Source organism: Sinohyriopsis cumingii, chromosome 6, assembly GCF_028554795.1.
Source record: "Sinohyriopsis cumingii isolate HCF-2022 chromosome 6, ASM2855479v2, whole genome shotgun sequence".
In the NCBI taxonomy this organism is placed as follows: domain Eukaryota; kingdom Metazoa; phylum Mollusca; class Bivalvia; order Unionida; family Unionidae; genus Sinohyriopsis; species Sinohyriopsis cumingii.
The window spans coordinates 31707982-31735581 of NC_142966.1; the positions used below are offsets into that span (position 1 = coordinate 31707982).

At 39.9% G+C, this 27600-nt stretch overlaps 1 protein-coding gene across 3 annotated transcripts in view; it reads right to left on the bottom strand.

Annotated features, from left to right (window-relative positions):
- LOC149796577 (uncharacterized) overlaps window positions 1–27600 on the bottom strand; it is a 318277-nt gene that overhangs the window by 234231 nt on the left and 56446 nt on the right. Inside the window, exon 1 of one of the 3 annotated variants that reach the window (XM_089961282.1) lies at window positions 11166–11320. The exons of the other annotated variants lie outside the window; for them this stretch is intronic. Coding sequence (XP_089817408.1) covers window positions 11166–11168 — 3 coding nt within the window. The 5' untranslated portion in view covers window positions 11169–11320. Of the gene's footprint in view, window positions 1–11165; window positions 11321–27600 lie in introns of those variants that run through there. 3 annotated transcript variants of the gene reach the window in all.

Sequence of the window (27600 nt, forward strand, 5' to 3'; positions counted from 1 at the left end):
GGAGTCCAAGCGAATGATCCGTGTTGAATCGTGTATACTGTGTTGATGGTGTTTTCATGAGGGATTTTTATTTTTGTCATTCCCGGTAGTCTGTCTTTAATCGCTGTAACATCTGTTTTGATTGTTACTATTTCCTGTGTATGCGCGTCTATACTTTTTTTGTTCGCTGTAACATCTGTTTTGATTGTTACTATTTCCCCTGTATGCGCGTCTACATTATTTGTGATCGATGAAACACTAACGAAGATTGTTTCTATTATCCGTCCATACGCGTCTATATTCCCTTTGTTCGCTGAAACATCAATTTTGATTGTTCTTATTTCCTCTCTATATGCGTCTACATTCCTTTTGTTCGTTTCAACATTATTTTTGATTGTTTCTATTTCCTGTCCATACGCAGTGATATCATTTATAGTTATTGTAATTTCTTCCGGTTTGGTATTTTTTTTACCAAAGAATTTATTAATGGCGTTATCAGCCCTGTTAAAATTTTTTCGTAACGTGTAAATTTGGCCCGACAGCGTTGTAAACTCCGAAATAGTATTTTTTAACGAATCCGACACGGATATATAATTGTTGTCAAGTGTACTTATTTTTCCATTTATCGTCAAGATGGATTCACCTGATTTAAGTCGTCCATCGCCGGTATACAGCGCGATAGTGTCCTCGGAGGCATCATTATTTCGTGTTAAAACGTCATTCAGCGACACATTACTGGATTTCAGTTTACCCTGGCGGTCTTGAAATACAACTATTTCGCCCGGGTCAACACTGGTTAAATTTAACGTATCAGCGATTTCATCCTCAATTAGTTTTTTTATGTCATCGGTGGCGAGCGTTTCCGTGGGTTTTTTCAGCGCCGAAACCGGTCGTCCCCAGATATCAATCATTATTATTGTAAAAAAAACAGCGTTTCTAATTAACCCGCCGGGCCTCTACGACCCCACTAGTGTATTCGTTTACAACCACATGAGGTGGTTTCCGCGATGATGAAATCGCCGCGAGTACGTTCAATACCTCACGGCCGCATATCGGTGGGTCACTTAATTGTTGTGTTGGCAGCGTGGAATAAAAAACCCGGGCTGAACACGCCCGGGCTGAACACGCCCGGATATACCGCATGAACTCGTTTGGCGGGGCTAACCCGTATGAATCAAAATAGACGATCGCACGCGGATCAATTGCGTATGCAACCCAATGAGTCCCCGCTCCGGAGGATTTATCGAGGTTAATTATACCGGTCTCAATATTCCTTGGTTTTGTCGGTAATTGATCCCTCATGAAAACACCTCTGAAGTTTTTTATCGCTAACGCGTTTGCGGCATCTATTAAATCAAAATTAGACATTGGAGTCATTAAACGGTTCCCGGTAGTCTTAGACCCTTCCCCGAGTACCATGAATACGGGGTTCCCGGTAGTCTTAGACCCTTTCCGGCTACGGGTCGTTGTTTTTTATAGCCTTTCCCGGTTGCCTTCTTCAATGCCATTCCCGCCGCGGTACCAACGGCTCCTAACGCCGCCGCCTTCGCCACTGCTGGGGCCGCCGCGGCAATCAACGCTGGAATCGCAGCTAACAGCGGAAATATCCCACCGGTCTTTTCCATGTTTTTAATCGCTGCGGCCGAAAAATCTATTTGAACACCCTTTTTATTCTTCATCGCATTATTGAAATGTTTTATTTGACGCGCCGTCAACGATATCTTATGATTACCACCTGCCATCTGTGACGGCTTCAGCGTTATTGTGGTTCCACATTGTTTAGCCGACTTTGATCGTAATTTCTTGACTTGACCATCGGTCAACTCTACACTGACGACACTATACGACATTTTATTGTAAACGCGTTTATGTTTTCAATTACATGTTTTCCACTGGTGCATCAACGATTCTCATTCGTCCACCAACGCCTTCCAACAGCATTGATTTATCGCTGAGAATGACAGCAACCGCTCTATAATCAACACCACCCGGGGCTATACGAGCTCTGAAGTGTATATCAACAACGGATTGTCTCGTTAAATCAAGATGTTCCAACGAAAAATAATAAATCGGATACAGGTTTTTAAAATCAAGTTGTGATATTTGCAGACCAGTGTCGACGTTTTGATCACGACCCATATATGACAGCAATCGATGATACACACGTGCGACATGGTTGTCACCGTAATTAAGCTGTATATCCTCGGATGGTTCCTGTTGTCCGTTTATTCTCAGCGAAACCTCCCTGACTCCTAATCGATCAAATATCATATGGCTGCGTTCTTGATTACCCAATCGTTCCCTATTCTGTAGCGCTATGAATATATGACGCGGGGCTGAAACACCCTGTTTTGATGCCAGGTGCCATGTAAACGTATCGGCGACGTTATCCTCTTTAGCATCAGTTGTTACCGCTAGCCAACTCAACAACGATTTTCCTCCCTGTTCCATAAATGCTAACAATCGTGCTTCCGTGGTAACTGATGGAGTCAACACCGGCATCCACAATGCCATTTTAGTTAAAACGACTTTACCGGCAGCGACGCCAGCAGCATGCCATATTGCATTGTTATCATCGCCCCTTCGCGTCAGCGCGATTGTATGCTTGGCTCCATAGATAACTTTTCTAACATTTCTGCAAAATCCAAATATGTGATGGAGTGGAATCGCGCATGAAAACTGCCGGCGTGGTCTTTGCAACATCCCTACTCGTGTTGCGAATCCTAGATTGTAATCATTGTTGATACTCTTTATAATATTGAAATTAGCGCCTGGTCTTACTCTGCGGTCTGGGTTATTTGCTTCAGCCTGTGGGTCAACTGCAGTATCTCTTTCCACTAGCACGTTAACATACTGAAGATGATCAGCGTTATTAGTGGTGTCCTTTGCGAACATCATAGATGGGCCCGCCGATCTTGTATAATCATCTGAATACCTCGCTAACCCAATTATCGTCGTTGCAACATCAACCTCGCGTTCTATTGATTCAATTTCTCGCCCATCAATAAGATATCTGGCGCTCTCAAATAACGCCATGATACCGTTGTTAACGAAGCCAACTCGAACACGATCGTCATCTGCGTACGGTGTATTATCGGCAGCATTTGTCACGAGTTCTCCCTCGATTTCGATAAACGCTTCACACGGCAAAAAATATTTACTGGTATCTTGGACTTGAAGTTCAATTCGCGATCGTAGGTCAGGTTGCGCTGCATAATAAGAATAATATTGATAATCACGGACAGAATCATCCCTGCGCACTGGGGCATCCATATCAAACGCGGGGTCAGCGGTTTGCGCAAACATTTCTATTATTATTCATGTCGGTGTTTTCAATTGAAATCCATCAACGTCGTTTTCGTCGTAGACCACTCCCCGCTATTGCGTTAATGATCGCGTTGGTTGACGCATCGGCGGATGGCGAAGTCGCCGCCAACGACTCTAATTTTTCTTCCACTGCGTTATTTATTACTTTACTGACATTCGCAGGCATCACTGTCGTTGATGGCATCTGTTTTCTTTTTCGTGAAAATCCTTTGGATTTTACCAACGACATTAATTTGCTCCGCGCGGCTGAAAGCGCCTTTCCGGCAACATCTCCAATAGCGCTGATTCCCTTATCACGAATAACATCAATAGCCTTCATTCCTAATTGTTTGGCTAACGGCGCTACTTTTGGAGCCATTCTTGTAAATAACCCCGCAATGGTGCTACCGAGACCATCTCCATAGTACGCGCGGTAAACAGGCAATCGCGAGTTTACCACGTAGACGAGTACTGGTTTATCGTGGTTGTAGTGTATGATCATCCTTATTAAAAACACCAGTTTTCCAATTAGTGATTGTGATCACCAGTGATTGACCCCCTTCCCACCGCCGTGTGGAAAACCGGAATAAATTTTATCAAAATTTCCTTGGGTTTTTGCCCTCGATAAAAATCTGGTTTTTTTCTGGTTTTTTCTTGATCTTTAGTCATTTTTGGTTGCCTATAGTCGTTTTTTTCTCGATTTTTCAGAAAAACATCGATTTTCTCTAAATGATTTCCTGGGGTTTTTACCCTCAAAAAATGGCAAAAAACAGTCAAAAATTAACAAAAACGATAATTTTAATCATCCACAAGTTCGTCTATGAGCGTTCGATATGCATTAATGTCCATGATACGGCCTGCAAATAACCGCTTGCAAATATCAGCGGCCTCATTGATTATTTCCGTAGAGTTATTTCCAGCTCGTTTTCCTCCGATTAGTACTTCCAGCCGTGATATATCACTGAGAACACTACCAGGACAGGTAACGCCGTAGGATTCTTTACCAACAGAGTATCCTTTTCCTTTTTTTGGTGTTCTACTCTTAACTTCCTTGTGGAATGTGTCGTAATCGGGATCACCACGTGGTAATGCATCTTTATATCTACTTGCTAAATACACTATTCTTGTCCAATCCTTTAACGTCTTTATATTTTTCTCGTAACCGCTATTGATATGCTCATTTCGTATGCTCTTAGCAAAATTAGAGACAATAAAATTAACTAATTCGTCATTGCTGTCGAAGGCTCTAATTTTATCTATTGTGCTCTTCTTGAGTATATTACGGGGTATATTCTCCTTTTTCTCTATTTCTTCCGGTATTTCTTCCGGTATTTCTTCCGGTATTTCTTCTTCTGGTTCTCTTGCGGTGGCGCCTGGTTTTTCCTCGTCGGCCATTGTAACATAAGGTTCTTGTGGGTCCGTTATAGCGAGTGGTGGCGGCCTCCGTGTTGTAGCAGCCGCTATTTTCGCAGGGAGTGTTTCCAGAGACTTTTTTGTTTGTTTTGTCTCTGCCGCTATCTTTTCAAGCGCATCGAGAACGGGTACAGTTGCCGCTGTAACATCCTTAGTCGCTTTAGTTACCGGGGCAAATAACTGTTCACTTCCAACAGCAAAATCAGTTTGCATTTGTTGTCGCGTTTGAAGTTTCTCTCTCACTCTGTCTCGTAACGGTATAAACTTTCTAAGCGCTGCTAGCCGCTCTCTGGCTAGCCGAGTAGTAAGTGATTCACCTACCATTATTGTAAATTGATCCGCAATTTCAAATAAAATTTTCCGCCGGGTCTTTCCATGGTGGCATTGTACATCACATGTATATAATGTTACATTGGTATGCTGACTTCGTCACGCGACGTGGGCACAGGTAACTTCAAGCTGGGGTTTCGTCTATAATCCTCCTAATGTTTTTAATCTTACTAGAGATCTCGCGGCGTTTTTCATAAAGCTGCCCGAGTTTTTTTCGTATTGTTTCAACGGCAGTGAATAACCCAATGAATACGCTTACGTCATTACCATACAGGTTCTCATTAATTGTATGTTGTAATCGTTTTATAAAAGAATACTCGCGGGCTAGCGTAAAACGCCCTCGCTTCGATTGTTCGTTTATAGCCTCATAATCGGATAATATTTCCTCGCTGTTGAGCCTATCAGATAATACAATTCCTTGATTTTTTAATTTTGAAATCTCAGTTAATATATTATTGATGTCTTGGAAATCCATATTCTTATAAACATCTTATTTCTAATATAAAAAATTTTAATAAAATTATTGGGGTCATTTTTGACCCCGTTTTTTGTATGGACAGTACAATGCCGTAAATCTCCACTCGAGTGTTGTGGCAGATTACAGGCATACAGGGACAGTACAATGCCGTAAATCTCCACTCGAGTGTTGTGGCAGATTACAGGCATATACATATACTTAATTAAGGACAAACCCCTTGGGTGCCTTCGCATCCATCTGAGCCCAAGGGAACCCCAAAACATACATCTCCGGGAGGGAGGCCTAGGGTGACAAACGTCATCGTAGACCGCCCAGAAGATATGCTTGGGGGACATCACTACATGTACTTAATTAAGGATAGATATATTTACAATGAAATGATTGATGGATGCTGGGACGGCACAAGACAGCACAAACATAAAACGGCGGGGCGGAACTCTACGGCCAATTCAACCAATCAAAAGCAACCCAATTAAATTAACCCGGTTGCATGATTGTGAACAAAAGACAACCACACGCCCGGGTCAAGAGCGTGGGTTAGTTTTGATTAGTTTAATTGGCTTTCAGAGACACACTTCAGCGGAAGTTGTTTGCGTTGCATAAGGAAAAGTTTCCAACGCGTCCAGTGCCGTTGTGTTATAGACCCGCTGACACACGGCGGCAGAACATTGAAGTTGAAATCCCGGGCCTGACAGAAAAACAAATTCTCGTGCTGAATGATATCGTGCTCGTTGATATCAGCGTCGTCGAGGACGCGCTACGTGCTGATAAATCCCCGTGGACGCTAGGATACGCAACAACAATACATTCCTCGCAAGGATTGACTATCACGGATACAATTGTTTGGATGGTTGATAATCGCATCGAATGGTCGAATCTAGTCTATCTCGCAGTGTCCCGAGTACGGAGGATAAATCAGCTTCGAAGAATTGTTATTGACGAAGCCACCGACGAAGCCGGCGACAACGATGACATTATCGATGCAAGCGTCATTGATAGAAAACTCTCGGGTTACCGCCAACAGGATAAAAAAAAACAGCGGCGTTTTGATATTGATGCCGAATTAATAATTGCGTTACGACAACAACAGAATAATCACTGCGCGAGTTGCAATTGTGTAATGCGCTGGCGTTATTCGGATAAAGACGCTCGCCAATTTACCGTGGATAGGATCGATAACAGTCTCGGTCATGTCAAAAACAATGTGAGGTTAACTTGTCTTGAGTGTAATAGACGCAACGGCGCTAGTTAAGACCACGCGGGGGCAATTGAGTATCGTCAGGTATCACTTGTAGTTGCTCGCGAGTAAATCCGCGCTGAGGAGCAGTTGAATCCAGTCTATAGATCGGTGGTCTACCAGTTGATCGTGTTATCGTTGATATGTTATGTGTGGTAACACTCCAAATAGGATCAGTAGCTCTTTTTTTACCGCCTTCAAGCTCTCCTGGTTCATACAGATATCTGACAGTGACATCGCCGAGAATCGGCTTGGAAACGCTATCTATTTTTGATCTTCCGGGTATGTACTCGTATTTAATCGCGTCGCTGGGCTTCATGTTGATTGCTCGGGTAATCTCGTTATTTAACGCTCCAATTACGCCTGGTAACCTTTTAACCCATTCACGAGATCGTTTTTCTTGGATGAATTCCTTCGCGTATTGATACCCAAATAACCGTTCAGCAAGAGTCCGATTGAATCGTTCAACAATTGCCTGATCACGATGTGGCGCAGTATGACCTCGTCGTATCGCGACGCTATGATGTTTCAGCGTTGATAAAACAGCGCCGCGAAATTCACTACCAGGATCAACTTGTAATAGATTTGGCCAGCGCAGAGGACCCCTTCGGTAAATCCGCTCAAACGCATCGGCTACTTCAGTTGCTGACTTTGTTTTCAAGGGCTCCGCTTGTTTGTATCGACTCGCAACATCAACTACAGTTAGCGCGTATTTGTAACCGTTATCATGCGGCAGAAATAATATATCAGCCTGATGAACTTCATTAGGTACGCTGACATCAAAGTGCGAGAAGTTTATTTGTTTAGGCGGTGGTAGATAAATTTGCCATATAGCCTGTTTGGATAACCAATTAGCCGCAACGGCCTTTGTTACCTTTGCAGCGCTTGCGAGTTTACCAATTGCGGCCTTTCCTTTCCAGTATCCTCTCGGAGAATAATAGATGGATTCCATGTTGTTATTATAAACGCTAGCGTATTCAATTACCAGCGCGAGAAGCTCCGCTTCCAATCATTAATTTACCTTTCATAGCCGATTTTACCAACCATGAGGCCAATTTTTCTTTGACGGATTTATCAGGAATAGCATTTAACGCGTGAATTAATTTTACATCCGCGATATGACGCTGTTGCAGATCACCCCTACGATAAGCTATATCATGTATCCGACATGCTTCGTCGATAGCGTTTATTGGATACTCACCGGGTCGCGGCTGATTTTGATCATCGAGTCTGATATCTAATCGTGTTCCGGGGCCACAGTAGCTATATCCTGGGAGGTGCTTTTCTCCTGGATACTTTGCCCACGGTGTTCCGGGGAGTTTTGATAACTTGGCTGCAATATCACCTCCTCGCTTTTTTTAAAAGCATCCCCGGGTCTAGCAGAAATAAATCTAAATTTCTTTGTACCGCATTGTACACACTTACCAGTAAGCGCCGATCTATTATTTCTTGTTGTAACGGTTGTCATATCATTTGTGCCAGTACGCACTCTACACTTCACACAATATAGATCCATAATTTATGTATAGATATATGGATATAATTGATTTTTCGGCAACTAAAACGAGAGAACCAGTTAAGCATGTTGCAGCGTTACCAAACTCGATCCGGATGATTATCATCGGACCATCTGGATCCGGCAAGACGCAATTATTACTTAATTTAATAATGAGATGGATGAAGTGGGATAAGTTGTATTTAATCGCCCCTAGCGTGGATGATCAACGATGCTACGAGGTGTTGAAAGATTTTAACGAGAATGCATCAGCAATCGCTGAAAAAAATGTTATTGAGTTTATTACAGATATCAATGATGCACCAGGTATTGATGATATTGATGGCGACGTTAACAATCTAGTCGTGTACGATGATGTTATGTTAGACAATCAAAAAAACCCAGCTAGGATATTTTCCAGAGGCAGGCATAAAAACACCGACGTGATATATGTCACTCAACGATACACTCAGATTCCAAAAGTAATCAGAGACAACTGTAATATTCTTGCTGTATTCAACGGCGTTGATACACACACGCTACGAAATATTTGGCAGACATGGTGTGGCGGTGACATGGACTTTAATGGTTTTCGAAACTTTTTTAGTCATGCTCAGTCGACCCCACATGGATTTGTAACGATAAATTTACATGATCCTCGGACACGATATCGTATCGGACTTGACCAAATATTCGGTTAGTTGTAAATAACCACTTAGCAGCAGGGGGGGGGCAATGACATCGACGCGGTCGTCGCTGTGCTTACCGGACGCTGACGACGCTGGGATCGGCGCGCAGAAAGTATTAATTAAACCAAATGACGTCACCATCGTGTAGGATGGACCGACGTCGTTTTTTTTTTACCAGCGCTGACTACACCGGATCCGCTGAGTGCAGAAAGTAATAATTAAGCAAAATAACGATTGGACAAAATGTCCGATTCGCCCCCCCCTGCTGCTAGATCTTTAAGTGATCACGAGACACTGGCAACTACTCGGGGTTTTGAACTAAACTAATTCAAACTGATTAATAGATTCCTTAAATTTCAATCTTGTACCTAAGCTATAAAATAGCAACTTAATATTTAACACATTGGTAATTGTTTACTGTTTGCACGCAAAGAGGAAATGTGGCTTTTGGGCTGAACGCCATTATTCAGCACAAAATAGCTATAGGTGGCTGTCAGTATAATTGGTAGAGGAAGAACCCGGGAAAACCCCAGAAAGAACTACCGACCAACCGGAAGCTACTGGCAAGCTTTCTCATACACCCACCACATTGACCGAGCCCGCAATGGTTGTGCTCAGGGCGAGCGCGTTATGCCACTCAGCCCAGCCCACCAGGGCCCCCGGAGAGAGAGAGAGAGAGAGAGAGGTGCGCTGGAACGGCCTTTGCAAACGCGGGGCCCTATGGGGATCATATTGGCGGGGCCTCCTGGATTTACGCGCGGGGCTCCTGTGAGCATGGCATATGGAAATAAACTTTTAAACAAGTTTTATATCATACTGAACTTAAAAGTTTGTTACATCGCTTTAGAATTACTTTCTCTTTTAGATATTTTTGTTTTTTTAAAATTACTAACGACCTCAGTTTGTACGGGTCCGTATTGGGCCTAGTCGGTACAATCGGCCTAAAGACGGCCCTGGGTGTGCGTGTACATTGAACAACCTATCCAATGAAGCATGACATGTCCTGTAAGATCACGCCTATTTAACCCCACAATACTAATCATGTCCTGTAAGATCACGCCTATTTACCGTCACAATTCTAATCATGTCCTGTAAGAGCACGCCTATTTACCCCCACAATACTAATCATGTCCCTACACTACGAGTCATTTCTTGCAAGATCGCACCTATTTAATCACCACAGTAAGAATGATGTCCTGTAAATTCACACCTATTTACCCCCACAATACCAATTATGTCCTGTAAGATCATGCCTATTTACCCCCACAATAAGAATCATTCTGTACGATCACACCTACCTACCCCTCCACCCCAACCCCCAAAAAAATAATCATGTGTAGGATCACGCCGATTTACCCCCAGCAATACGGGTGTGGGCGTGTGTGATTTGGATTTTTAACGTAGCTTTAACAATGTTTCAGTCATATCACTACGATGTCTGTAGTGTGGCAGTTTATAGTGATGTCTAGCACTGGGGCATCATGCCGCAGACATGTAGCATGATGTCCCACCCAGTCACATTATCCCGACACCAAGCCGACCAGTCCTAACACTAACCTCTTAATGTTGAGCATCAAGTGAGGAACTGTAAGTACCATTTTTATAGGTACTTGGTATGACTCGGATGGGGATCGAACCGTTGACCTCCCGCATCCAAGGTAGACGCTCTAACCACCAGGCCACCGGATTGGTCCCAACAATACGAATCATGTCAGGTAGGGTCACACATTTACCCCCACATCAAGAATCATGCTCTGTAAGATCACATTTATTTACCCTCAACAATAAGAAGCACGCCCAGCAAGATCATATTTATTTACCCCCAACAATAAGAATCGTATTCTGTAAGATCACACCTATTTACCCCCAACAATAAGAATCGTATTCTGTAAGATCACACCTATTTACCACCAACAAGACTGAGGAGCTAGAACAAATATGGACACTTAAACCTGTATATATAAAAAAGAAAATTATATTTTAATCTGACAATGCACCACGTTATCTGCGTTCTGATCCCTCTTCTGCATAAAAAATTAAAAGGTGCCTCTCACAGTTTTATCGACATAACATCGTGCTTTGTATGCGGCAGACTGATGGTTGTGATAGCCCAAACCGTGTATTTGTTCATTTATACATGCATACATTTTGTACAATATTTGTTCAGGTATACTTTAATATTTAAACTCGTAAATTTCGGTTAAATATAATAAATGCCTGTACAAACTAGTTACTCACCATGTCATATATAGATAGAAAGAGAGAGTAATCCAATAAAGCCTGCCCTGGGACTGTATTGATTATAGAGTAGGTCCATAATAAACAATCACAATGAAGCCATCAATCTCCATTTAGCACTGGGGCATAAGGCCAGAGATCAGTCAGGTAAAGCAAAGTTCACAAGTTTGTACATTTCACCATATACAGGAATATTTGTTCGTTGTAGCCCATGTGCATTACACCGGGACCCCGCCTCCAAAGACCATAGTTACTGTCCGATATCGACCTGCAGTGAACGCTGATTGACAAATACCTGTTGCACAAGGAAGTTTTGATAACAAGTATACAGCATTGTGCCCCTTGAAAAAGAAACAAAGTTCACGTATAATTTTCCTTCTTCTGTTGATCACTGATAACGCCGTTGGGTACAAGGTCAATCATAAAATAATGGGCATAGGCTCATAAATGGACCAGACAGGAAGCTAGCACAGATGAAAAAGTACTATCCTGAAAATTTTAGCCCACCTGACCATTTGGCCCAACGAGTTTACGGACCAACTATTTGATTTTCGAAAGGTTTGGAGGTAGGGGTAGGTGGGAGGGGAGGGTAATTTCTTTCGCAAAAAATGCCTAGTTCCTATATATGTTGAAAAAAAATACTATGATTTGCAATAAAAGGAAATAACTAGTAATATCCATCCCATTAGATGCCAAAATAATATCCTGTGATAAATGAACAAAATCTTAGCTTTAAAGAAATTCCAAGGCTCCCTCCACCCAGTCCGCCCGCAGATGATGAAATGGTTGGTCCAAATATTTCAATTTCGGAGATGGGGTGGGCACAACGAGTGGGTGGGTGGGGCTATGATTATTTTATAACGCCGGCCTCAAAATAGCTTCAAAGCAATATTCTTGCTCTAATGTTTAGACAAACTATAAATAAAACATTTTATCCACTGTATTACCTGAAAATTATCTTGAGGTACTGGGTACACGAAAAATAACGATCCTGGTTCGAAACAAAGAAACAATTCAGACCCCACCACACTCAGCTCAGACTTGGGCCAGTCCCTAATAGTTAGTACAGTCCTGCGTCCGGCGTGCGTCACCATTGCTATTTTCAGCTTCTCATAAACCGCTAGGCCAACTTTAACCAAACTTGACTGAAATGTTCTTCGTTATTTATTCTACCAAACTGCGTTCTGTCTGGTTTCCCTAGCATTGGTATAGTTTCTATAGCAATCCGACTGGGAAATCTATACTTGTTCTAACCGGACTGGCCTTTATGAAAATATTGTTGACTTTTTTTGGAACATCAAGACAAATTCGGATCAAACTTGATCGTACTGCTTAGGTTATGCTTTGTGAAAATTATGGTTTGAGTGGCTTTCCTTCAAACAATGTGGCTTCCTTAACAGCATTACGGAAAACGTATTTTCCTCTTTTTCTCCCAAACAGCTGTGCCAAATTCGATCAAAATTGAGAGATTTTTCGTGCATGCTCTAACAAAATTGTGTCTGAGATGGATTCACTAGCAACGATATGAATTACTTCGCAAATAAATTTAGAAACTATTTTCGGCTTCTTTTCTAGAATGACTAAACAAAATTCTATTCAACTTGGTAAGAGTGTTTCGAATGCAATGCTCTATCAAATTGTTTTGTCGAGGGGGGTTGTGGCTTCCCTAGCAACAGGGTGATTGCCTTAATTTGTGGATGGTAGAATCCTTTCACGTTAATAAATATCAGTGAACATTCTACTCCAACTTATGTTACTCGATGTAAAAAATACATTTAAAAGAATTACAAATGGATGTAACAAAAAAAACATTATGTTGCAATAGCACTTTCAAAATAACATCCTGTACTGTATACCCTATTGGACATATCGACCTTAATACTAAGTCACAGGTGTGAATGAGTAAATAATTACCAATACAGACTTTATACAATATTAAGCGTATGCAAACCTTTGTCACATTATTCACAATCCAAATTGTGTGCGTTTATTAAGGTGTGTATGGTAATGTCAAGATCACTATACATCATAGTTCAGTATTCCGGTGACTTGCAAGTACAGATTAAATTTGTAACAGGGTCACATGTTACGGGTATGTTAACATATTTTTTAACTACATAGGGATTAAACTTACATTTCAATAAATCTACGAGGTTTATCACGCTGTTGGCTAATATTTCAGTAACGACGACATCCTAGCTGTCGTCTGGACTGATGTTTTCAAACTTCAGAAGTTCCATCTTCTTTCAAACGATGGTGCAAAGCTCTTTTACTGCAGTATCACTACTTGTTCAAAACGGTACATGAAGCACTAATTACATTTTGATGTCAAGTTATGTCATAAATTAATAAAAAAATATAATTGCATCCGAATAGTACACTTTACCTGTTGAATATTTCTTGAAAAATACTGAACAATTATGCCGACATCTTACACTCGGTACGTATAATATGGAAGCATTCGGACCATATCTGTTATTTACAAAACAAGGATTGACCGACACGTGACGAATATATTGTGTTTTCGTTTTTGGTTTTGCTTTTTTTATTCGTTTGTAACTTCTCGGTCAATCGTAGAATTGTTCTAATCGTAGAAATAGCTGAGGTTGTCCGAATAGATTATAGTCCTTTATGCGGAGAAATTTTCGATGATCAAATGTATGACTTTTATGTAAATTACTGCGCCGACATATATCAGATGCATATATGTTCGTCTCGCGTACCGCTCAAGTGGCCTAGTGGTTAGAGCGTCCGCCTCGGGTGCGAGAAGTCGTGGGTTCCATCCCCAGCCGAATCATACGAGGTTAGTGTTAGGATAATGTGACTGGGTGGAACATTATGCCACATGTCTGCGACATGATGCCCCAGTGCTAGACATCACTATAAAATGCCACACTGCAGACATCGTAGCGAAATGTCTGCTTTTTTTTTTTAAAGCTACGTTAAAAATCCAAATCACACACACACACACGTTCGTCTCGCAGAAAAGTAGCCGAGTGTTCCGACTGATATGAGTGATATTATAGTACAATCGGTATGCATTGTACGAGAGGTGTTATGGTTGTGAAAAAATAATCCTTTGTTTTATCATGAACATATACGGTATATTATTCGCTTTCTCCATAAGAAAAATATTTTCACAAAAAAAAATAATGGAATGAATGAAGAAAAAGAAAACAGCTTTCATGTCACAGTAAAACCTGCTGGTCATTCATACCGTGGTGTTAAAAATATGAAGTAAAGTGTGATAAACTTAGTGGCAGAAAACATGACCCTCCAACAAACTTTACAAATGACTGACCAGGCCCTCATTTCGCTAAACATCTCAAGATTTTTTTCATAATCATTGGTAGGTGACATTGTTTATTGTACATAATCATTGGTTGGTGACATTATTTCTTTTTCATAATCACTGGTTGGTGACAGTGTTTCTATTTCATAATCACTGGTTGGTGACAGTGATTTTTTTCTAACAGAACATTCGTCAGTGTAACCTCGCCATCTTAGTAACAGGAGTGGTTAATTGGATTTGGCTGGCGTTATCTAGAGGATGACCTCCCTCGAGACTGCTCCGGTGGACTAGTGGTTAGTTGTTGTTGTTGCTGTTGTGGGGTTTAACGCTATTTTTCAGCACACGACAGGCTATACATGGCGGCCAGTATTAATGGTGGAGGAAGAACCCGGGAAGAACCACCGACCCACGAGAAGCTACTGGTAAGCTTTCTCACATAACCACATTGGCCGAATCCTAGACTTGAACCCACGCAGACAGATGTGATATGGCAGTGATCCGTAACGGAGAGCGCTTAGACCACTCGGCCACTCGGGGCCCCACCTAGTTATTGGAGCGTCAGCCTCGGAAGCGGGAGGTCGTGAGTTCGATCCCCGGTCGAGTCATACCAAAGACTTTTAAAAACTGAAATAACAGCTGCCTCGCTTGGCGCTCAGTATTAAGAGGTTAGTGTTAGGACTGGTCGGCCTGGTTTCATGATAATGTGACTGGGTGGGACATCATGTTACGTGTCTGCAGCATGATGCCCCAGTGCTAGACATCACTATAAACTACCACACTGCAGACATCGTAGCGATATGACTGAAAAATTGTTAAAGCTACGTTAAAAATCATAATCACATACACAGACACCAGATATTATATCCCGGTCGGAGTGGAAAATAGAATATCAACAGAGCAAGACTGTTGGGAATAAATAATACAATACGAGCCCCCTTAGACAAGAAAAATAACAAAATTTAATCAATAACAATTAGTAGCAGCAACTCCCATTCTATCAAAGTTATGTCATCAGAAATTAATAGCAGTGACTATTTTGTATTTATTTTACGACTGATTGCATCACCTTCCTCCCTTGACCATATATCCACGTCTTCCTATTTACTTAATCTTTCCTATTCCAACGCTTCACCCATGCCTGGACTTCCTAGTCCTTTATTATGAACTCGTCACTTCTTGTTCGGACTTCCGTCTTCGGACTGTTTCGTCTCTCCCCAGAAAGCTGTTCCTTAAGGGACAAAATTACCCTTAATCTCTATATTTACCACTTTCTACACGTACATAAATCCCTCATTTACGTTACTCAGAAGCATACTAGTTATCCACACTGCATAAATTCTGAACTAATCCGATAGAACATCACCCTCGCTTCACAGCGACAGGCTATAAATTACCACGTTAGCGGTATATCTAACATACCTTATCTCTTTATCTACGCTCCTACATGCTCGATTACTACTGCATAAAATTCACAAACTTCTAGCTCACAGCAAGCAATCCCTAACTTACAAGATTATTCAAACTTTACAAAATCAGATATAAATATGCGATTATCGCTAACCCACGATAATCAGTATCGTCCTAACAGACAAAGCCAATTATTTCATATAACCCTATGAAATCATATACATATGAAAACTTGGATAGCATGTAATCGTCGGTACTATCAATGAACTAGTAACTGTAAAATTAAAAAGATAAATTGCATAACAACTCTAGCATCAACACATTTCCATGAAATTGAATAAACGATACACAATATTGATCCTAGTCATATCAAACACATTTGCACAAAAGAATCAAAAATTGAAGATTAAGGGAAAAATTCAAAATTGCGTACCTTAATGCTGTTCTTTTTCAGAAATTGTGCGCCCTAGCACTAAACACTGTATTTTCTTACAAGACAGCCACCTGGTCTCTTTTTCTTGTTTAACGAGGAAAGCACTATTCTTTGTAGGCTTCTTCGGAGCCACTCTGCTCCTCTCTCAAGATTTTTCGATTTAAGAATTTCGACCAAGGTCGTCACTTTAAATTCACATTACTTTAAAAGTGTACGCCTTAATTTACTCTGCCCAATCGTAAGCAGTGGTTCCTAAATTATCCCAAGATAATCATTTATTTCGACAGATTTATACAGCCCAGAATCTGTGAACTACGGTACATATCAATTTTCCTTTGAAAATGATATTTAGCATTGGTTCCTATCAAGCGGTTATGGTTGGTAGCTCAACTGTTTACTTTCTCAGGACAGCGTTGCAATGCCCTGGTCAAATCTCACTGGGTCATAAATGCTAGCCTTTCAAGTTTTAACACTGACACGAGGGTAGAAAAGAAGAAAGGTCGACGCGATCCTTCATAAAGAATTTTCTGGCTTAAATGTGATAAAATTGTAATGCTCAATGCATTCAGCCTAAAGGTTCAGTACAATTCAAAATTCGACACTTTACAGTCAGTAACCAGGATTTAAAATACATTCATAAAATATACATTTTTTTTAAAAAAGAGTTTCGTCTTATCTTTGAGGACAATTTGCTGATTTAGTTAATTTCTGGAATTTATAAACTCTTTTCTAAAGAATAGAAATGTTTATGACGGTACGTGGTTGAATATGATATAATACAGGGTCAACCCTACCCTCCAATAATCTGCTTCAGGACACTTATTGTTTTCTTTCTTTAGCCAGCGAAATTGCACCCGATTCATTGTTAAATTAGTAACATACCCCAGATGTGTTCAATGAAAATTAGTCAAACCAAATCAAGGTTCATCTGAACTAAAGGTAAGTTCTGTTCTGTTTTGTTTTTATGTCTTACAGTACATAAACACTTTAAAGTGCACTGTGCCAAGGCAAGTAAAGTAAGTTACCCACACGACACAATAATGGGCGCTGATTTGGGTTGATCCTTCTGGTCAAGCGTCTAACACCTAAACCGCGCAGCCACTGCATCTCCCCCAAAAAGATAATTAAAGTCTAATTAACTATAATTAGAAAATTGTCAAAAAGTTACATAACATCGTAGTACGCACAAGATGGCTTAATATTGAAGATTTATCTCTCTTTGTCAAAAACCAAAATAAACTCCAGTTTGGAATAAAATTAAAATCTGTGTGTGTGTGTGTGTGTGTGTGTGTGTGTGTATTTTTAATGTAGCTTTAACAATGTTTCAGTCATATCTCTATGATGTCTGCAGTGTGGCAGTTTATAGTGATGTCTAGCACTGGGACGTCATGTCGCAGGCATGTAGCATGATGTCCCACCCAGTCACATTATCCTGATACCAGGCCAACCAGTCCTAACACTAACCTCTTAATGCTGAGCGCCAAGAGAGGCAATTGTAAGTACCATTTTTATAAGTCTTTGGTACGACTCGGCCGGGGCTCGAACTCCAAACTTCCCGTGTTGGAGGCAGACTCTCTAACCGCTAGGCCACATGAGCGGTTCTTAAATCTGAGTAATATTCATAATAATCGCTAGGAAACTGAGATCACTGTGCGAACCGATTAGATGGTATGAAGTGTTTCAATGGATTCCATCTTAAAATGGCGGCCAGTTCGAAGAGTTGCCGTGTTCAAATTTCACAAGTTCTGTTGTTTTAAAAACCGATCACTTCCGTTTTGGCATTATGGGATAGCAAACTACAAGCAAGGTTTACTAAACCTCCGAAAATGTGGAGCATTACATCAAGCGAAACTATGAACGTGCTAAAATGAAGATTTGACAACGTAAGTGCTGAAATAAGTATCAGCAATTTTATGCTTTTCAAAAACACGCATAAACACACCATTTTTTAAAAAAAAGAATTGTTACTAAGTTTCAAATTACTTCCATATATTATACTGGCTTCAATAAGTCATGAAAATGAACAAAGTAACAGGGCCAAGTGCTTGGAACTAATTTGTTGCTCTTGATCGTCGTAGGGATAATATCCAAAATTGGATGGTAAATCGCCAGTCGCTTTTATAGCGGCTATGGTGCAGAGTGGCCAGGGTTTTTCCTAGTACATGACGGAACGTGTGGCACGTCACAGAACTTGTATTGCAACCGGAACACTCCTTGCACTCCAGCATGGATACGAACTGTCATCACTGTTTTTCTCTGTGATTATAACAAAACAAAGAAAAACAAAACAAAAAAAAAACCCCACGTAGTTTAGTCTTATCTAGCCCTGCTTTTCCATATCATTAATTTGCGAATACATTAGACAGCTGATGCTTTTCAGGCATGCTGCATTAATTACTCATACTCATATACATATTATCGCAGCAAAAGGTCGGTATTGATTATTTACAAACAAAAGGCATTTAGAATTGTTACAACCTATTAAAATTTAAATATGGTGTCTATATAGACATCAAGATTCTCATTTCCCTTCCAACACCACACGTGCTCGATGAGAGCTTGATGTTGAGAGAAAAAAAGAAAGAAAAAACCAATAATCTGGGGGAATAAATCATACAGGATGACACAAATACCTTAGATTACCTCCATGACCCGTTCTGACATCGGACGCTCTCTATCATACTATATAAGAGAGAAGGTACGTAACTTCCAAGTACTTGGTTCCACCTTTGACTTCGGTTTCCTTCTGCTATTTCGGGCTTGTTTTACGTCTGAGATATTTTTCTATTATATCAAGCCATCGTTGACTTTTTTAACTACAGAACAGTTGTAGATGCAAAAGTAAGATTTTACTTACAAATAACTCGATTCAACTTTAGGAATCCTGTTCCTTGGAAGAATTTGACATTGTCTTCTTCACTGCACACATCGTATACAAACGAATCTCGTTTTCAAAACATGTACATTATGCGACACACACGTCGACGGCGAAATATGATTGGCTCGAAATGTTATACTTAAAATACATCGATGCATCAGAGAAACGTTTCACGATCGAGGCCATTTGTACCCAGGCACAAAATGATCGCATCATGTCAGAAATAATTTGAATGCCTTAAATTAATGAGATTATATATTAAAGTATAACCTTTTGAGTCAATCATATTTCGCCGTTGACGTGTGTGTCCACCACCGTATGCAAATGCAAATGATTACAAAACACAAAAAGCACGGACTTCCCGTGCAGGACCTTTCCACACAAAACTATCAAATAAATTATGCTTTATTGTATGTAGCCACCAATGCCCGAGTAAATCTGGGAAGACAAAAGAACTCAAAACGCGCAATCATCGATTCGAGCATAAATGAACTGTGTTGTTCAAGAATTACGGTTCAAGGAAAATAACATTAACAAGTTCAACAAAGTAGGCTACCTCCACCGCCTGATCAAAAGGCCACCTTGCCTGACTCTAAAATGGCCTTCGGCCCCTCAAGAGAGGCCACACGTTGTATAAGGCTAGCTTTTCAGTGCATAAGGGACAGCCGTATAAATGGGAGGAACCACTGTCAATCTGACTGTAAGACTTCTGCATGATATAGCCAATACTATATTAAAAGTGCCGTTAAAACCGCTAAATGGGGCCCCGGTGGCCGAATAGTCTGAAGCGTCTGCTTTTACCGTTCACTGCCATCTGACCTATGTCTTCATGGGTTCGAGACTTGGTCTCGCCCTATATGGGTATGTGAGAAAGCTTGCCAGTAAATTCCCGTGGGTCGGTGATTCTTACCGGGTTATCCCAGGTTCTCCCTCCACCAATTAAACTGGCTGCCACGTATGGCGCTAAATCCCAAAACAACAACAAAAGCAATCTTTACTGAACTAAGATCTTTGATACCATAACCGTCCAAAATATGTTATACGTAGATATGTTGTACCAAACTGTCCGTAATTTATAAACAGTGTTGGACGGGTTACTTTGCAATCTGTCTGTAATTTGTAAGCAATGTTGGACGGGTTACTTTGCACACTGTTGGCGACCCATCCTTAGTGGATTATACATTTCCGCGACATTAATATGACGTTATACTGGTATTCAATCAAGTCAGATTCTTTCGAGTAGGTGTCCAACTTGGTTTTTATCCTTTCATTCCTTTGACTTTGATACTGAAGAAAAAAAATATCAGTCAAGCCTGTCAAGTTTGTGTCATAGCTAAATAATCACTGCTAATAACATATCTGAATCAATGCCCATGGTTTTCTAATAATAATTTTCAGAAAATAAAAAAAGCAAACCGAATATTTTTACATGCCGAAAACAGATGCCTAACCAGATGTAGCCCGTATGTTGAATTATGTATTGCAGACATAAAGATCTTTGACTCCATGAAGTAACACTTAAGAGTTTAGTATGGTTGACCATTGGGTACATTTTATATTGAAGTGACATCAATACTTTATCTCAATGTTTTTTTTTTTGGGGGGGGGGTATAGCTATTTTCAGATTGTCAAGAATGCGTGATTTTACACCGTGCGATCAATGGGACGATTATTGTATAAACACGCATTTGTTCTAACTGGCGTCGAGACTACGTTGTGACGCACAATATGCACGAGCGCTTGTCCATTTATTCTACCGAAAATTTCACAATGAGCGATTTTGTGGCATATCTGTTCACTTTTCATTAAAACAATATCTCCGACTTTTTTAATACACTTTTTATGGTGTTGACAATAGCAAGTTTAAGGGATATTCACGTGTTGCAGTGAGGGGTTTGGTATCATTTTTTAGTACGGCCATCTTTGCCATGACAATCCTTTCATTGATTCAATTTCCGCGTTTTCTGACAAGTTCGAAAATGTTTAGATGTTAATAGTCGTAGAGGTTTATTTTGAAAACTAATAGTGCTACTTTAACATTCACTCTCTTTCTTAGCCATGTTTCTTCGATCTGCTTCGTTGCACATCGACGTCAACGCAGTTGATCAAAGACTCATCGCTAACGATGATGAGACATTTACATGATGCGCATGAATGGGTTCTCATTGGTAGTTATTGTTTAACTTAAATGACCGTAAAGGAGACATCGCACATTTTCCTCCATGTACGATTTAGTTACCTTACTGATCTCTTAATAGACAATTTTAGTCGAAGTTTCTCCGTTGCTTTATATTTTTCCATCAGAGCATGATGGAATCAGGGCCGGCGATATCATATAGGCAAACTAGGCAGCCGCCTAGGGCGCTGATTTCAGGGGGCGCATATTTAATTTTTTTTATTGTTTATAAATTTGAAAATTGATATTTTTTGGGGGGGGGGGGGCTCCAGAATCTAACCTTGCCTAGGGCGCCAGATAGTCTGACCGGGTCTGGCGCCGGCCCTGGATGGAATGTATATATTTAGTCTCCACTGCAGTAAATATGCTACATTTAATTATGACCAGTGGTTATTACTGACCTTTGACTGGACCAAAAATAACCACCATTCAGAACTGAATGCGGGGTATATACACTGCATTCCCTATTTGGTGGTCAATCCCATTAACATACCTCAATGTATACAGAGAGCTGACATTGGGGCAATCTGGCTATTTATGAAACAAAGATTGACACAAAAGTTGCGAATGCATGTAACTAATTTTGTTTTCATTCGTAACTTTTAGGTCATGTTTACGGTCAATCCAATCGTAAAAATAGCCAAGGAAGTTCCAATATATTGCAGCTATCTTTATTTTCCAATGTATTTCCTGCAAAAAGAATGTATGAGTTTTTGATAAATTACTACGCCCACATAAGTCCGAGACTACATTTTGTCTCGCAGAAAGAGGAGGTAGTTTGGTTTAAGTGTTTCCATGGTATAATTTTAACCATTTAAGCTGTATGGAAAATATACTCTAGGAAATGTATGAGGCGCCGTAGCGGACAAAAGCTGGTCCAATCAGAATGCTGCCGTTGAAATTTTACTGTCATATGTCCAGAATTCCAATTTCACTTGTTCTACCAGAAATGCTTGTCCTTAAAGTTCCATTTTCTAGGTCGAGATTTTAGAATGTGTCTGTTGAATTAAACTGTAGTGGTTGAAAGTTATATTTTCTATGTCGAGGTTTTAGATTATGTCGTTTGAATTACACGGCGGTGGTTGAAATTTCAATGTCATACGTCGAGAATTCCTAATTTACGTATTGGTTCAACGAGTTTATGTTGAAAGTTCCATTTCAATATTGAGTATTTAGATTTCATCTGCTGAATTACACAGCGCTGGTTGAAAATTCGATGTCCAGAGTCGAGTTTTTAGATTGTGTCTTCTGAATTACACGGCAGTTGTTGAAATTTTAATGTCATAAGTCGAGAGTTTCAATTTAACATGTTGAATCACATTGATTGTGCAAAAAGTTTCGTTTCGTTTGTTGAATTTTCATATTGTGTCTGTTGAACTACACAGCGGTGATTGGACATTTCATTGTGCATGTCAGAATTGTTATTTTTATATGGTGAAATGATGTGTTAGTGTTAAAAAAATAACATTACACAATGTCCACTTTAACAATTCAAAATAATATAGAGTATTAAGATACATCATTCGTGTATTTTATTATGAGGCACCATTACATTTCTTGCATTTACAGTTTGAAAGTTACCATTTACAGGTCGAGAATTACTATGAATTTCTTCGCTAGACGTCGCTCTCGTGAATGGACCGCGTTATTTTTAAACAAGGAGGCTGCTTATCGTTGCTGTGAAATTCAACAGATGAAATCTAAATATTCGCCATATGAAATGGAACTTTCATTACAAACACTTTCATACAGCGTGTGAAATAGGGATTATCGACGTATGACATTGAAATTTCAACCATCGCTGTGTAATTCAAAATACACACTGTACAACGTCGACATACGAAATAGAACTTTAAACCACCACTGTATAATTCAACATATAAAATCTAAAATCTCGATCTTGAAAATGGAACTTTAAGGACGTGCAATTTGATCCAACACATGATATTGGATTTCTCGATATACTATATCGAAATTTCAACTGCAACTTTCTCATTGGACCAGCTTTTCTCCGCTAAGGCGCCTCATAGAAATGTTCCCGTTGTTTCAAGCTTATCGTTTCAGTTTGAAAGGAAGGGAGAGGGTAGCCAGCTACTCAAAACTTCTTCCCGAATCAGCCCCCGTGTTTTATTGTTCTGGTTATACGAAGAGATCAGTGCCGGATTACCAAATAGGCAGAGTAGGCAGCGGCCTAGGGGCCCCGCGACAACGGATCAAAATAACAATGATAAAACGTATTAGGAGATAATTTGCGAGGTGGGCCCAAGATTTCGACTGCCTAGGTACCTCCAGTGTTTAATCCGGCACTGGAAGAGACCGACCATTTAATGGGGTGGAGGGGGATTCTTTTTTTAAAATACATTTTCGGCTCTCAAACAACAACTTATAACATGTATATTTATTACATAACTTGAAAAATCTTGGCCCCAAAGATAACCCATGGTCCTTACAATGAAATGGTTGATGCCTAAATACAAATAAAGGTATATCCAAAATAGGCTCAATGAACACCTGGGACAGTGCATCTGCCAGTTCATGTAAACTATGGTTGGCGTATGAATGTGTTGGGAGGAGATGGAAAGTGGAGATCTTGGGTGGAGGGGTAGTGTACAGTACCGCTAAAAATGGTGATATAGGCAGTACATACACTTTGTGAGATACCAGCAACTGGTTGTTGATAGTCCAGCCAGTATTTGGATGGGAAACTACAGATAAGTGGTTTGTTTTACTGACAGATCCTACGTGAACTATTGATTGACTTCTGTGTGCGAAAATAAGTGTGTTTGTGTCATATATGTAAATCACAGTGCATATAGTTCATGTGTAGCTGTGGCCATTGCAATTATTCCACTGTGAATACTTTAACCTGGTTAAAAGAGCAATGTCCCAAATGTTCAAAGGATTTGACGGGTTATATATTGTTGTTTCATAGTTCAGGTAAAGTAACAACAAAACAAGACCAGTAGCTATTGACGGCTAACTTCCGGTTCACACGAGGATCATTGTCTGAAACAGCATTCCACTGCTTGGATTTTAAATGTCAGATTTTGACATACAAGCTTTCAACATTTTTCTACCTTTGTAAAAAAAAATCGTCATTGTTACAGAATGTGCATTTGCACAGAATTTGTTTAACCTCGGGATCGCTGTTTACGTACATCACTGTAACCATGCTGATGTATTGCCCAATCTCATATTTATATTTCGAGTCTGTACCAGAGCTTACAATATTTTAAGAACCGTTTACTTGTGCGGAATTTAGACTTTCTTAAAACTGCAAACAGTTTCACGGTTTTCCTGATATTCCATCTCAGATTCTGAGGAGGTTACACGAAATTGGATCCGTTCAGCAAATCCTTAAACTTAGCATAATACCCAGCACTGACAATTAATGTTTTTTTATTATCTTTGATTGATGCTTGACAGTAAGAACAAATAAAGAAAAATACGATATCCTTAGCCATAACCCACACAACACGTAACTATCAAATCAAGCACTTTCTATTAAATATTTCCGTAGCATATACAACATGTTTATTGTAAATGAGCCGTTGAGTCAAAATTTATATTGTAAATGGCAATCGTGTGAATTCGCGCAGTGTGGTGAAAATCTGCATTCATTTGGGAGGTTAAAGTATTCAGACCTGAATCGGTGTTAATATGAATAACAAACAGTATTTTATTGAGTCAGATAAGAACAACGTACACCATAATACCATAATGACATCATCCTTCAGTGACTAACACTTATAAAATGCCGACTTATGATGAAAGTGTACATTCATTTATTACTCTTTTTTAAAGAGACATTAATCATGAAATAATCAGTGCATGGTGAGGACATTTAAAACAAATTTACTTTGACATCTTTGTGCAAGGAGGCATGTATCTATCATTTAGATCAAAATTATTTTCCTTGCTCATCTCATCATCTCCTTTCTCCATAAAAATCATACAGTGTAATAGTCCTCTTCGGGATGTTCATGTAGTAGCACCGAGACTAACAGAGGCGTCTTCAGGACGTATAGCGTAGAGTCTAAAAGAGTCCTCTTCAGGATGTAAAGCATAATGACTAAGAGTTCTATTCAGGATAATATAAAGCACAGAGACTGAAAGAGTCCTCTCCGGGGTAGCTTAGAGACTAACAGAGCCTTCGCTAGGATGTACAGCATAGGGTCTAAAAGATGCCTCTTCGGGATGTGTAGCATAGAGACTAATAGAGACCGCTTCAAGATGTACAGAGACTGATAGAGGCACTTGCAGAATTGACATCACAGAGCAGATTCACAAATTCAAACGTTTACATGGACATAATCGATCTTGATTGGAACTAAGTGGACCGTAGTGCGAATGTTTCATGTCCCAAATAAAAACATACATACACATGCGTCAAGTAAGAACGCGCCCTGCATGTTGCGGACCCCATGCATCGGGACTCATAGAGATACAGTCATCCTTACAATGTTTCATGGTGATCCATAGTACTAATATTAGTACCCCTACTCCTGCCTCGTGGACGGAGTACTAACATGAGCATATGTGTCAATGGAGCAATCCGGGTGTGATTCACACATGGCGCTTTTTTAGCCTAATATCAATAATTTGAACGCATTTCTTGCATATAATGAAATAAATTGAGTAGTCCTCTTATTTAGTACCGGATATATCGAAAATGATTATAGAAATAGTTGTAAAATCTCGTTTAACTTTTTTATCCGATATTTTCGATTAGATCGTCCGCCATATTAGTTCAAATAATGATTAGTTCCGTTCTCAGCCTCGTTTGTTTGTGTGCCATATAAAGATATTGAGGCCTTATTTGGAAACGTAAACAAATCGTAGTAAAAATAAGGCGCGGTTTGAGTCAGAAATTCTGCGCATTAAAAGTAAATACGGTTTATCGGCAATTTGAAACTCCACCAAGAAGCCATTTATTTGCCACTTGATTGATATTAATATAGCGTAGAATATCTAAATATGGTCTGACAAGCCTTATATAGAAAGGGGGTCAAGGCGAGAGTCTCGCTTTATCTGTCATGGCGGACACGGTGAGGTTAGTGTAACCATGCTAATTTATTTTATCGTGTAAGGACTTAATAAATTAAAAATAAGCAAAACTTCTTTCACAACATGATTATACTTATGTATCAGATTTCTATACTATTTGTTTTTTCTGACTTTAGTGATGATTTTTTGTTGTTGCTCCATTACATGATATGGGATCAGTTCGTAGCCTCAACCACAACAAATCAAGTTGAGGCTACGGCATCGTAGCTAGATGATCCATTACAAAATGTCAGACTATTTGCGCTCACAAGATTTTGTCATAGACTTCATTCAGCTTCAAGTAAAAAAGGGCAGTAGTTCTTATTTTAAAAACTGTGACTTCGGGTGCCCGAGTTGGTCAAAAGTGCTCGCATTTAAAAATCCATTTACACATCTCACACTTGTCAGCGTGATTTCGAGTCAATTTTCGATAAGCCAGTATCTGTAAGAAAGCATGCCAGTAAATTAAAGTGGGTTGGTTGTTCTTCCCGGGTTCTTCCTGGGTTCTTCCTCCACCAACACACTGGCCGCCATGTGTAGCCTATCATGTGCTGAACAACTGCGTCGAACCCTACAAAACCAAACCCAGGCCTACATCCGTTCAACTCCATAGCTGTCAGTTACATGTTTGCTCCCCATGAAAATAATTTTGCACCTCAGGCCTGAGCCTCACGTGTATCCCAGTATCCAATACAGTGTCTTTATTTACATAATTTCTAAGGCTTTATTGATATCATAAACTGTTCTAAGCTGTCTCATTTAATATATATAGTAGCATCATAAATTACTGCAAACTTTAATTAACCCACGCAGGATTGTTGTCATGACAGCAGACGCGTATGATAGAAGAGATTCGGTGTATGAGAGTTTTTACATCCGGGTACACTGAAGTGATCTTTCATTCAGCTTAGGTTAAAAGATCTGTCTCTGTTTTTAATGTAGTCTTCAAAATTTAGGACCTTGTTTTACAGTAATATTCGTAGTATACATTGCAACCACATTGCCCAGGTATTGATGAAGGGCCTTTTCACCAAGATTTCAATGCGCTCATGGTTCGTGACCTTTGATAGCATTTACGTTTTGTCTCAATCACATCATATATATAACAAAAATATGCACTGACTAACGTAACGTTCCTGTTAATAAATAGTGTGACCTTCATTTCGTTTTAAAAATCGTGATACCTATAACAGTTATACCTGT